Raw genomic sequence first — 13761 nt, forward strand, 5'->3', positions numbered from 1 at the left:
ATTTTATTTTTTAATTAATTAATTATTATTTTTTAAAGATTTTATTTATCTACTCATGAGAGACACACAGGGGGAGAGAGAGAGAGAGGCAGAGAGACACAGGCAGAAGGAGAAGCAGGCTCCATGCAGGGACTTGATCCCGGGTCTCCAGGATCACGCCCTGGGCTGAAGGCGGAGCCAACCCTCTGAGCCACCGGGGCTGCCCTAAGATGTGATTTTAAATAACACACTTGGCGTTACTAAATGATCAGCTTTTTGGTCCACTGTATTCTCTTCCACTTTTGTTCAGTCATAATAAGATTCTCTAAACCAGGGGACGCGCAGTCACCAAGGGGCAGCTAGCAGTTCTATAACAAAAAAGGCCCGCCTTTCCTGCTGGAGTTATTAGAAGTCTTCAAAATGTCCAAAAGAGAACTGGTAACACAGCCAATGCAGACTAAAGAACGTACATTCTGCTAGTATCATAACAGGAAAGTTTTATAGCAGACACAGAATTAATGTCAACTTATCCACTAAGAACCATGCATTCGTTCTTTTTCTTTTCCTTCTTCTATACCAATGTTCTTTCTGTAAAATAGCCTTTATCTTATAAAGTGAGGGGCACCTGGGTGCCTCAGCTGGGTAAATATCCAAAGCAGGCTCCACACCCAGCATGTGAGCCCGACTTGAAGTTCTGAGATCAAACTTCGAATCCGGCTCACATGCTGGGTGTGGAGCCTGCTTAAGATTCTCTCTCTCCCTCTGCCTCTGTCCCCTGAACCAATAAATAAATAAATAAATAAATAAATAAATAAATAAATAAAATATTTTCTAAGACCATAGCGCTGTAAGTGGTAACTTATTTTTAATATTCACATTTGTTTTTGTTTTGAACTTTAAAACTTATAAAAATATAAGGAATATAACAAATCTTTACAAGTTCACTGCCTGCCCATCACCCCAAATTAACAAATGCCATGATTATGATAATTTTTTTAAAAAGGCTTTATTTATTCATGAGAGACAGAGAGAGAGAGAGAGAGAGAGAGAGAGAGAAAGGCAGAGACAACAGAGGGAGAAGCAGGCCCCATACAGGGAGCCTGATGTGGGACTTGATCCCGGGACTCCAGGATCACGCCCTGAGCCGAAGTCAGATGCTCAACCCCTGAGCCACCCAAGCGTCCAGATTATGGTCCATTTTTGCCTCAGATATTTTTTTTACAAAACAAAACTATACAAGGTTGAAGTCCCCTTTGAGACTCTGCCCAGGCTAATTCCTCCATCTCCCTAGTGACATTCTCGTGTGGTGTGTCTATTTAACTGTATTTCTCTAAACATAGAAAAAGTATAAAACTAAGAGACTTTTCTCTACCTGCATGTCTTGTACCAGCATGTAGGACTGGTTCAACAGTACTTCTCCTGACGAAAGAAATGCATATTGTCTGTAGTTTCTTTTAACACACTGAGGACTGCAGGCAGTATGGTGGTGTGAAAAAAAATACCGAACTAAAAACTCGAAGAACCAGGTGCTGCAGCAACTGCTTACTTCCTGTGCTTACTCACTGCTTACTCCTTACTCCAGAGGCTGGTCAGTGTCCCTTTATATAGAAAATGAAAAAGCTGGATGAAAGGACCTCCTGGGACGCCTGGGTGGCTCAGCAGTTAAGCGCCTGCCTTTGGCCCAGGGCATGATCCTGGAGTCCCAGGATCGAGTCCCACATCAGGTTCCCTGTATGGGGCCTGCTTCTCCCTCTGCCTGTGTCTCTGCCTCTCTCTCTCTCTCTCTCTCTGTCTTCATGAATAAATAAAGGAAAAAAAAAAAAAAGGAAAGAAAGGACCTCCGAGATCTCTTCCACCTTTGAAATCTGATAACTCTCAGGTTTAATTTCCTCCTCTGTCAAATGGAGATAATGTCTGCCCTTGCTGGCTGTTGCAGAGAGCAAACATGATGCGCAGGCACTCTGTAAAGCATAATGATGTTGCTGATAGAATCAAATAATATTGAATAATAATACATAAATATTATAAAATAAACACTACTTAATAAGTATTCTTACTCATATATATGTTATATATTAATAATAAAATATTACATGTTGATAGATAATAAATGCTGTAAGATAATTTATTGTTACTTCTCACAAATTAAGCTATGTTTAAGCTCCTGAAAATGCTCTTATTTTTTTTTTTAGATTTTATTCATTTATTCATGAAAGATTCAGAGAGAAAGGCAGAGACACAGGCAGAGGGAGAGCAGGCTCCCTGCAGGGAGTCGATGCGGGACTTGATCCCAGGGCTCTGGGATCGGGATTTGAGCCAAAGGCAGATGCTCAACCACTGAGCCACCCAGGTGTCCCCTGAAAATGCTTTTATTTTTTTTATTTTTTTTAATTTTTATTTATTTATGATAGTCACACAGAGAGAGAGAGAGAGGCAGAGACACAGGCGGAGGGAGAAGCAGGCTCCATGCACCGGGAGCCCGATGTGGGATTCGATCCCGGGTCTCCAGGATCGCGCCCTGGGCCAAAGGCAGGCGCCAAACCGCTGCGCCACCCAGGGATCCCTGAAAATGCTTTTAAAGGAATTACATATATATATATATATATATGGCATGGTTCAGATATATGTGATGCTGGCCAGTCAGCACAAAATAATTTAATTTATTCTATCTTTGTTCTCTTTGTCAGGCAGTTTAGCACAAGAAGAGTCTCTCTTAACTCTATCCGTGAAGATTTTGTGAACAAAATACCAAAAGTGCCTCATTAAAAGATGTTCTCCTCTACAAAAGCACTCCACAGGCTAAAGGAGCCTTCCATCGTAAAATGAAGTTCAAATCCATTCTGGGCTGCAGTCGGTTTGCCTGAGACACAATTTTTCAGAAAATTCATGTTGATTTCACTGGTTTTGTGCAGGCTACAATTGAAGGAGCTGTTTTGATTTCAAGAGTTAGGAGAGATCTTTCTGTTTCCTCAGTAACATAAGATAGGGTGGCCTCTCAACCAACAAACATCTCAGGAGAACCTTGGTCTTTTGAGATGGAATAACAAGCTGTTTGAAATGTATATTTATAAACTACTATACAAGTTCTCCAAGGCACCAAATGTTAATGTTTATACATGCAAATGAAATATTTAGGAGTTTATAGGCCCAACCGCCCTTACGAAGGACAATGTGCACACAAACATGAAGACTGTCCCCTCTCCCTGTACAACCTCTGCCCTAGTCCCCCTCCAGGTCCTTCCAACATGCAGCTCAGATGGAACCTCCTCCAGGCAGCCTTCTCTGACTCCTGCCCCCACCAGCGTGTGTTGTTGCCCCTTCTGTGACCCCCCATAATGCCCTGGTGCCCCATTATCCTCAATTACGCTCTTCTAGCTCCTACTACCCACTCTCATAATTGTCTACACAATTGCTCATCTGATGTCCTCACTGCCCCGTGATTATTTTGAAGGCAGGAATTATGTGCTCCATTTCATATCACAGTATCTGGTACATGGTTGTGTATGTTACTAATAAACACTTCTATACACATACACATCTGCTCCATGTGCTATATGTGGACTTAGTAGTTGTGTATCACATTTTCAGTTTGGTTTCCTAGCTAAATGTTCCATGTGTACATCGCTACAAGGCTTTGAAGATGAAGCTCTATAGAGAATGTGGATTAGATTTGGTCTTTGAACACTGTCAAAACTACATTAAGTACCAACCAACCACATCAAGTATAAAATTAGAAAATATTCAACAAATAGACTCTTGTCACATTTTTCCTTTTAACTAAATCTGAAGAGAGTGCAATTTTAGTGTGTGATCTGAGAAGATAGAAGTATCTAATCTACATGATTCTGAGATAAAACACATGCTCTGAGAATGATCCCTATGTTCTCTTAACTTTATTTTCAGTAGTTTAGATCACTGAGATTTTTCCGGTAAATGTACAAGGATGGTCATAAAATTCAAGCCAATTTTAGATCAAAATAAAATTTTAGAATAATTTTCAAAAATTAAAATTCTCAGTCAATATAGTTGATATTTCCCCAGAATTGCCTATTAACCTGGACATTTTAACCAATGTCACTTAAGCCAAATACTAGGAGTCCATATGAAACTCAAGATGCAGTATGGGGTAATTGGCGGGGAGCGAGGCAGAGGTATAGCACTGTCTTGGTCATAAGTAGAGCCATTTCTCAAACAGGCCTTCCCACCAATAACTGTACATCTCATTGTGGTCACTGTACCCTGTAGAGCTGAGTTTTCTCAACTGTGAAATGGGAGGGTCAGATGAGACAACATTTTTAAGGTTCCTTTATGCCATATGATTCTAGTATGGTGTGTGTTTTCTTAAAGCTGTTACTTATGGCACATGGAAAAGTTAAGATTAACTGACCATGGTTTAGTGAGAGATTTCAGCCTTGGGAGATCTGAGTTTCTACCCCCTCCAGTTCTGGGTGACTCCAAAGAGAGGTATTTAACCTCCACTCAACAGCCCTGTCTATAAAATGACCAGGTAAAACCAGAGCAGTGGTTTTCAAGGGTTAGGTGAGCATCAGGAGAGCTTCTTAGGGCACCTGGGAGACTCAGTGGTTGAGCATCCACCTTCAGCTCAGATCATGATCCTGGGGTCCTGGGATTGAGTCCTGCATTGGGCTCCCTGCAAGGGGGGGAAGCTTGCTTCTCCTCCTGACTATGTATCTGCCCCCCTCTCTCTGTGTCTCTCATGAATAAATAAAATCTTAAAAACAAAAACAAAAACAAAAAAACAGGAGAGCTTCTTAAAACAGAGATGCTGGGCTCACCCCAGTTGCTGTATCAGTTGCTATATCACCCCAGTCTGGACTGGGCTGAGAGTTTGCATTTCTGACAAGTCCAGGTGATAATGATGCTGTGCTTTGAAAACCACTGAACTAGAATATCTGGAACCTACCTTGTAACTATAAGAACCTATGGTGGGTTATAAAGAATTTAGTAACAACTGTTTTTAATAAGTTACTTCCACCTACTAGGCAACCAGTATACCAAGAAGGGTCTTCCTTTTTTATAAGGGTTTCAAATACTGCAGAAATAACTTTAAGGGCACATGCAGCTCCTTATATCTACCTCCCTTTAAGAGACCCAATTCCTGATTTCTGCTCAGGTCATGATCTCAGAGTTGTGGGACTGAGCTCCACATTGGGATCTGCACTAAGCAGGGAGCTGTTGGAGGTTCTCTCTCATCCTCTTCTCTGCCCCTCCCCGCCCCTGCTTGTCTTCTCTCACACTCAATCTCTCTCTCTCAAATCAATAAATAACTCTTTTTTAAAAGAGAGAGATTCAATGGATGTGTTCAACAACATTTGGCCTCCTGGAATCAAAACAAGAGTCACAAAACTCCGGGTAATCTAATTAGTTTGTTGATTGGCTTAGCGTCTTGTTATCAGGTTTGATGAACAGGAAGAAAGCATAGCTCCATTTATCCTGGTTCACTGATGCAGAGAATAGATGGATCAGACTCCGAATGCCAAAAATTCTTTAGTCAAGCAACATTGTGAGAAAGTCCACCTTCCAAACTTATCCTAGGCTAGAAAAAAAAAAAGTTTTTGACAAATCATCTTTATCATTAAATTTTAAACATGGTGGCATTGCAATTACCTACGGTGTTTTTAAAACACCAATGCTTGGATCAGATCTCCAGAAATTCTGATTCACCCTAGGTTCTGGGATCTTTTTTTTTTTAATTTATGATAGTCACAGAGAGAGAGAGAGAGAGAGGCAGAGACACAGGCAGAGGGAGAAGCAGGCTCCATGCACCGGGAGCCCGACGTGGGACTCGATACCGGGTCTCCAGGATCGCGCCCTGGGCCAAAAGCAGGCGCCAACCGCTGTGCCACCCAGGGATCCCGGTTCTGGGATTTTTAATAGCTCCGCAGGAGAACTTTTGTGAAGCAAGTCTGAGGCTTGCCAATCTATAAAGAAATACAATCGATCTGTTCTTCATTACTTTGAGCTCCACAAGCCATTTTTTTCCCCACAAGCCATTTTTGTCATGACAAGCAGCATGACCATTTGTCCTAAATTATACTTAAGAATAAACACTGAAAAAAAAAAAAAGAATAAACACTGAACTTTTTATAAGCCCACAAAGAGTCACAAACACAATGGGCAATCAATTTTTCTTAGCTACATACACTGAAGCATCTTTCACACGGTTCAGTATTTTTTGTGGCAAGACTTTCTTCACAGTATACGTAGTTTCTGCTGCAGAGAGCCAGATGACAATGGCCAGGGGTGACTTTTGCCTTCTAAATTATAAGCACCTTGAAGACATCATCTACATCCTAAAATCTTTCAAATTCCTGAGTGTCTCCCTGGGTCGGTACTGGGCAAATTAGAAGCACTGAACAAATACTTATCCAACTCACTTGAATTTATGACTGTCTCTGAGCATGTGGGAACGCAGACCCTAGCAGAGCATGCTCAGGGTTTCATTGTGAAGCTTGAGGTATGTTTCCTGTGTGTGTTGGGAATGCACAGTGTCTGATTCTGTTAAATTGCTTAGAGCAAATGAGAATATTAAGGTTGGACCATTATAAATTTGCCATACAACTATTTATTTGAGAAAGCATCCATTTCCTAAAGTGGATGGAGGTTTCTGGCACCTTAAGACACCTACCTTTCTGACTACAGACTACAACACAGGTGTCACCCAATGCAGAAAATATTATACACAGGTTACTTCTGGCTTTTGTCTCCATGTTACACAGCTGTGGCCAGACGAAAGCTACTGAATAAAGTGGATAAAAACACAAAAAACAGAAACTGTCAGATGTAGCCATCTTGGTTACATTTGCACGTGCCATTTTCCATATTTTCTCAGACCACCACAAATTAAACCTGTGGTTAAGCCCCACAGAGACTTGAGAGCTGCCGTGGCTAAGGCAAGAATGAATGGTTAAAACTCAAAGGCTGACTTTTCTTTCACTCAAAACTGCTCTCCAGCACTTTCCCCTGCCACCCCATGCATTGCTAATTGGGAGCAGTCAACGCTGGACATGTACGCAGTCCTCTATGGTAAAATTGATTATTATATTACTATGGAAAATAAGGGAGTCATTTCGTTCAAAATATCAAGTTCCACAAAATCATATGTGGCAGCTGTTGGTGTATGCACGTGGGGGAGGGGTGAGTGTGTGAAAATATCTCCCCTTCAGTTTTCTGACATCTTCACAAAGGCGTGCAAAAAAAAAAAAAAAAAAAAGGAAAAAAAAACGATTCCGACACATTCGAGGCAGAAACCAATGGCAAACTACAGGATGGATTTTTTTTTTTTTAAGGTCAAAAAATTCCCATGAGGTAAGATACATCACACACGCCGTTTTACGGGTATGGGTTTGCTTTTACACACTTGCAAGAAGAAAGCCAGTCGTCCTCTCCCGAATGTGTCAAAGCCACTTTTAATTGCATCAGATAAAGAAACGAGGTGAGTCATGTTCGGCTGTGCTTGAGCCTGCTCACAGATCATCACACCCCTATCCAAATATGCTCCCTGACCCTCACAACAGATGTTTATACACTTGCCTGCTTGGGGACTAGGAAAAGAGTTTTGTTGTGAAACTCCACTTAGAGATACGGAATAGTTGCACAAGTGCGTGTCGCGGCTCCTTCAGAGGTGCTCAGAAGCGACTTTCAGGCATTATTTCTTGGCAAAACAGCCCAGGCTTCTGAATTCCAACACAGCGCTCCCTCCCAGGTTCACGAGCGTGACTCTGCATGCAACAGACACAAGACCCTCCAAACGCCGTTAGGGTCACTTTCCACCGCTGACAAATTTCCAGCAAAGCAATACAAAACATCTCAGCCTTAAGAAACCCCCATCGTTCATAAGGCTGCAGGATTCCGAAAATGTCCCCTTGCGTTCCCTCAGGGTCTGGTGATCACGCGGCCCCGCAACTTTTCCTTATAAAAGGGTTTTTGCAAACCAGCGTAAAAAGAGCATCTAGACTCGCCGACATCGGGATCGCGGATTTCACTGGGGTCATGGGGAGCTGTCTTGGGTCACATGTTACCCTGCTGTCATGAATCGGTTCTTAACGATTTTTTTTTTTAACAGGAGGGGGTGGGGATACAGACAAATCGCATACTCATGCACAGATGCTTAGCGCCAAGAACATGGTCAGAAGTGCCGCCTGGACTAGGGAATAAAAAGAAAGCCCTCGACTTCCTTCTTGCGCTGGGGACAGGTAGGAAGATGTCATGCAACCTTACCTTTCTGGAAAAGACCAAGGCGCCTGGCACTGAGCGCTCACCTGAGGCCAGCGAAGCCGGGAGTCGTTTTGGGTGTCGCGCATGTGCCTCCCTAGAAAATTCCAGGGACATTCTACCGGCTTTCTGCTTGCCAATCACGACAAGCGTCCACTTGGACTCTCTGGAGTCTGGGACGGGGTAGGGGAGGGGGAAAGCAGGCGAGGGAGCGAGCGAGCGAGAAAGAGCGGCCCCAGGGTGCGGCATACCCGGCTGGAAGGGGAGTCACATGCCGCCAGGAGCCATTCCTGCTGCATTACACACGCCGAGCTAAATGGCAAACAATATCAGTCCATGTTTATGCCACATGCTCTCAGCCTCTTCACATATCAACACCCAAGCCAGCTCTGCACAGACAGGCCTCCTGAGAGCGCCTCTGAAGGAGAGGGTCCTGTGCTAACCGTGTAACCATTTTAATTAAAATCCCAAGCCTCCTGTCCTGGTTTACTTTGCTATTTCTCATTTCTCATTGGTAGTGGTGGGGGTGATGGTGGTTTGTTGTTTATTTGCTTGTTTTGTTGTTGTTGTTGTTGTTTCTACTCGGTTTGCATGGGCAACAATCTGGTCCCGGAGGTGGCCAAAAGGACATGTAGCAATGTAGTAGCCACATCCGACAGCACCGCACACTGACCCCCGGCCAGCAAACCTCCTGAACAGCTTGCCCCTTCTTGGTTTTATTTTTATGGAGCAGGAGATGGAGTGAGGTGACTCGCCATCATTTTACCTGCTCCGTGGTAACCGCAATGCTTTTCAGCAGGAAAAATGACTGTCTTCTGCGCTAAGCAGTGGCTCTTCACAACGGTGATCTCCCCCTCAGGGCGTGCTGGAGGCATTCTGCTTGTCAGAACTGGGGGATGCTGCTAAAATCCTGCAAAGTTCGGGGATCCCTGGGTGGCTCAGTGGTTTAGCGCCTGCCTTTGGCCCGGGGCGTGATCCTGGAGACCCGGGATTGAGTCCCATATCGGGCTCCCTGCATGGGGCCTGCTTCTCCCTCTGCCTGTGTCTCTGCCTCTCTCTCTCTGTGCCTCTCATGAATAAATAAAATAAAATAAAATAAAATAAAATAAAATAAAATAAAATAAAATAAAATCCTGCAAAGTTCAAGTCAAACCCCTGCGAACAAGGACTACCCAGCCCAAGACATCAATAGTACCTCGATTGAGAAACTGCTGTAATGCTAAAGCCCTCTACAAGTCTTACAGAAAATATGACACAAAAACAAGAAGGAAGAAAAGAAAAGAAATCCAAGGATCCCCTCTCTGGGAGGACCTGACTGGAAGCCCCAGGGTCCAGGGATGGGCTTCGCCTGAATTGTGGTTTAATCAGTTGGGAAGTTGCTCGCTTTTCTCTCCAGGAGTCACTCTTCTCCTGCCACTTTTTTCCTCTTCTGTTACCCATAATATTTAAACAGTCAGACCAAACTAAGCCTTTGGTGATGTTCTAAATCAAAACCAGCTGTCCATGAATGACTACCTCACTGCCAGGGTATGTACAACAGCCATCATCCCAGTTTGCTCTATCTGGATGGTCTGATGTTCGTCTGTGATGCCCAGTATCCAATATAATCTCCTCTCGAAATTATCAGGAGGGTATGCTTTATACAAAGTAAACCGCCCCCCCCCCCCCCAAAGACCTTCTACAGGACCAAGGATTAAAGCTCACTGAGTTCTCCTATTTTATACGGACCCCTAAAGGCAGAAGGATGGGTATGGTCACTGGCATCAGGGAAGCTTCTCTCTGCTAGGACTCAGTGTGTGACCTTCTTGCAGCCCACTGAAAAGTCATAGTGAAAGCCAGTCATGTCTATCTGAACAGCCCATTTCCAGCTGCCCACCAGAGGCCTGAGCACTGCCCACCTGCCCAGTGAGCTCTGGGAAGAGCCCAGGGGCTCTTTCTCCCTAATTTAGTCATAGTGCACTAGCTGCCACAGGCTTGCCTGGCTCTCTGCCACCGACTCAGTCACAGACACCCAAGGCGCCAGTCCCAGATCCTGACCTACAGGAACCAGCCAACCTGGCCACAGCTGCACTTCTGCTCAGGCTATGGGTCCTGCCCATGATCTACCAGGTTTCCCCAAGGCACAAGGCTCGGCTCCAATCAGCGACTGCACATTTTGCCCTTCCTCTGTCTGTCTTATTTTCACTATGCTCAGGACTTTCCTAGAATAAGAGTTTACTGAAAAGCACTCCACCAGGGGTGCCTGGGCCATTTAAGCATTGGACTCTTAATTTCAGCTCAGGTCATGATCTCAGGGTCATGACAGTGAGCCCTGTGTCAGGCTCCGTGCTGAGCGTGAAGCCTGCTTAAGATTTTCTCTCTCTCTCATTCTCACTCTTCCCTCTCCCTCTGCCCTTTGCATGCGCTCGCTCTCTCTCTCTCTCTAAATAAAAAAAAAACAAAGAAACAAAAAAACAGGGACACCTGGGTGGCTCAGCGGTTGAACGTCTGCCTTTGGCTCAGGGCATGATGCTGGGGTCCAGGGATCGAGTCCCACATTGGGCTCCCTGCATGGAGCCTGCTTCTCCCTCTCCCTCTCCCTCTCTCTCTCTCTCTCTGTCTCTCATGAATGAATAAATAAAATCTTTTTTTTTTAAAAAAAGACCCACAACTGCTCTACTACACACATCTCCCCAAATGTGAAGAACAGTATTTAGAATGAGCCCTTCTAATTGTGTGACCCGAGCTCTCACTCAGAGAATAGGACACAAAGCGTGGCCCCGTGTGGAAATGAAGAGGCACAAGCTGACCATCACAAACTGCAATGTTGTAAGTACATGTTTAGCACTTACTGTGTACCAGTGCTGTGCCAGGCAAGTACGGAGGGAGGAACACAAGGTGGTACTGAGCATGGATGTGCAAGGCATTATGCTACCCACTTCACATACTTGATCATCACAAGCCTTAAAAATTTAAGATCATTATGCCCACTTTACAGATGAGAGTACCAAACCTCTGAAATGACAGGGTAACTAACCCAAATTCCCAAAGTCAATATATGGTCATTTGAAACAAGGTCTTTTTGATTCCAAAGGCCTGTGTTCCACTAAAACATCCCCCAAGGTGCAAGGTGAGTCATAAAGTAAAACAAGATGAATGCCACAGGTAAGGTGTATTCCAAGTCTAATGAGAATGTAGGACTGGCAACAAAATATGGGGGGCCCAGTGCAAAACAAAATGCAAGGCCAGTGTTCAAAAATTTATTAAGAATTTCAAGATGGGAAAAAAAAAAAAAGAATTTCAAGATGGGGATCCCCGGGTGGCTCAGCGGTTTAGCACCTGCCTTTGGCCCAGGGCATGATCCTGGAGTCCCAGGATTGAGTCCCACATCAGGCTCCCTGTATGAAGCTTGCTTCTCCTTCTGCCTCTCTCTCTCTCTCTCATAAATAATAAATGAATAAATAAATAAATAAATAAATAAATAAATAAATAAATAAAATCTTAAAAAAAAAAAAAGAATTTCAAGATGGCAACAGCAGAGCATTAAATTAAATGCAGAACCATTCTAATCAAAGGGGCTCCTGTGAACACATGCCCATGAAGCCAGTCCTGAAAGGGAAGGAAGAAGTCTGAGAGGTAGGGGACTGGGGGGAAGGGGGATGCTTCATTATCCATCCATACTGACAGCAGCAATTCCCAGAGCACTACAGCCCAGGACCATCTGCTGGACATCCAAGCTTGTCCCTGTTTCCTTTGGCTATTCTGTCTCCTGCTACTGAGCTAGCATTAATGCAAGGGCCAGAGAAAGGTCCAGGGGTGGAACATGGGTTGCGGGAAGCAGGAGGCAAATGTGGCCCAAACGAATCCTGCTATTCATTATGATACTGAGTTTCTTGAGGTGACACAATGGGAAGGAATAATTTGGCCTCTACTCCTGGGGAGAGGCCCAAAGCAGGTGGTATAGTAGAAGGTAGGGGACAAGTCATGCACAGTAATGTAACAAGAGATACAAGTGGCAGGGATATATAGCCAGCTCACGTGTGAGGAATGAAAGCAGAAAAAGGCTGAGAACCAGTGAGCATAAGGAATGCTCAGCTGGAGTAAGAAACATGGGGTCTGCGTCTGGCTTCCTCCCCAGCTCACTATGTGACCTCCAGTCAGTCACTGAGTCCTGGTGGCTCAAAACACCCCAGGGCCAAGCATACAGGAACTAAAGGGGATGCAGTATGGCCATAAAAGCGATGTTTATCCACTTACTCTTTAATGTTCAATTAAAAACAAGTACACAAAATTGTATATATATTATGGTTACAGACAAGTGAAAGGGAAAATAACCCTTCCCTTAGGTAGGAAAGGAAAAAAAAAATTACAGAACACACCCAAATGTCAACAGGGGCAGTTTTTCAGACGGCAAAACTTGGGTAATTTGTTTCTCTGTTCTCCTTTCATAAATGTTCTAATTTTTCCTTAATAAACATGTTTGTTTTTTAGGAGTAATTTTTTAGGGAAAAATACATTTAGTTGGGCTAATGATGCCCATCTAGCTTATAAGGACCTTCAAATGACCCTTTCATATTACATAGTGTAACACAGCCCCTTGCCACAGCAGACACTTCTCTCCTGGAAAACCATATGCTAAAAATAAGGACAAGGTACATGGAAAAATGAGGCATCTACGCAAAACACGGCGGTGTTCATCCTCTCATGAAGGTTAAAGGACATGACTCAGGTGGGTTTCACACCTGTATTCCAGGAAGGCACTGTGCACAAAGCAGGTGGGACACACGGGCATGTTGTTCAGGGGTAAACAAAGGTTCATTTTATGACCTCAGGCTTCTCACCAGAAAGATCAAAATCATTAACATGAAGACGGCTTCTTGGTACACGCCACAGTTGAAAGTCGGCAGCCTCCACACCTGCCCGCGGCCTGCCCCTCCAACCCCTGCTGGTCTGTGGGTGGGGAGGAGGTGCGAGCTACAGACCGTCAGGACAGAGGGAGAAAGACAGGGTTACCCAACAACCCTAGAAGTAGGCTCAGGCCTGTGGTCTCTAATTTAACATCTCGAGCTCCTTGGCTCAGTTTTATATACTTTTCAGGGCAGGGCTAAGAATGGTGTTTTCTTTTGGGTTATGCAAATTCAAGGATAGTGTTAACCAATGACTAATCTAGGCTAAACCCAGGATTACAGACTGTAGCTGGGCCTCCTCTAATTTTCAGCACACTGGGCCAGAAGTAGCCACCTCGTCTCTGTTTTAGGCTGGGAATCTGGCTACAGCCAAATCTCTGCCCACGCTGGATGGGCAGAGCTACACTCTGCTCTGGCCACTCCCTCCCCAACTCTGCTCACAACTGAGGTCAAACTATCTCTCCAGACCACTTTCTCCTTATAACTAGGGCTGGCTATGCTATCTTAGGCAATGGGGGAAAAAAGACAAGTATAGCCAGGGAGCACCTGGGTGGCTCAGTCGGTTAAGGGTCTGCCGTCAGCTCAGGTCGTGATCCCAGGGTCCTGGGCTCGAGCCCTGCATCAGGCTCCCTGTTCAGCAAGGAGTCTGCTTCTCCCTCTC

The 13761-nt window shown here is 44.4% G+C and overlaps 1 protein-coding gene across 4 annotated transcripts in view; it reads right to left on the reverse strand.

The window, feature by feature from the left end:
• Positions 1 to 13761, reverse strand: part of RBM20 (RNA binding motif protein 20) — a 190123-nt gene that overhangs the window by 62867 nt on the left and 113495 nt on the right. Inside the window, exon 1 of one of the 4 annotated variants that reach the window (XM_041743320.1) lies at positions 8221 to 8634. The exons of 2 other annotated variants lie outside the window; for them this stretch is intronic. In XM_041743320.1, the coding sequence (XP_041599254.1) occupies positions 8221 to 8303 (83 nt within the window). In that variant the 5' untranslated portion in view covers positions 8304 to 8634. Of the gene's footprint in view, positions 1 to 8220; positions 8635 to 13761 lie in introns of those variants that run through there. One more of the 4 variants, XM_041743323.1, reaches the window with a different exon arrangement.

The sequence above is a fragment of the Vulpes lagopus genome, chromosome 2 (assembly GCF_018345385.1).
Source record: "Vulpes lagopus strain Blue_001 chromosome 2, ASM1834538v1, whole genome shotgun sequence".
NCBI classification, from domain to species: Eukaryota; Metazoa; Chordata; class Mammalia; order Carnivora; family Canidae; genus Vulpes; species Vulpes lagopus.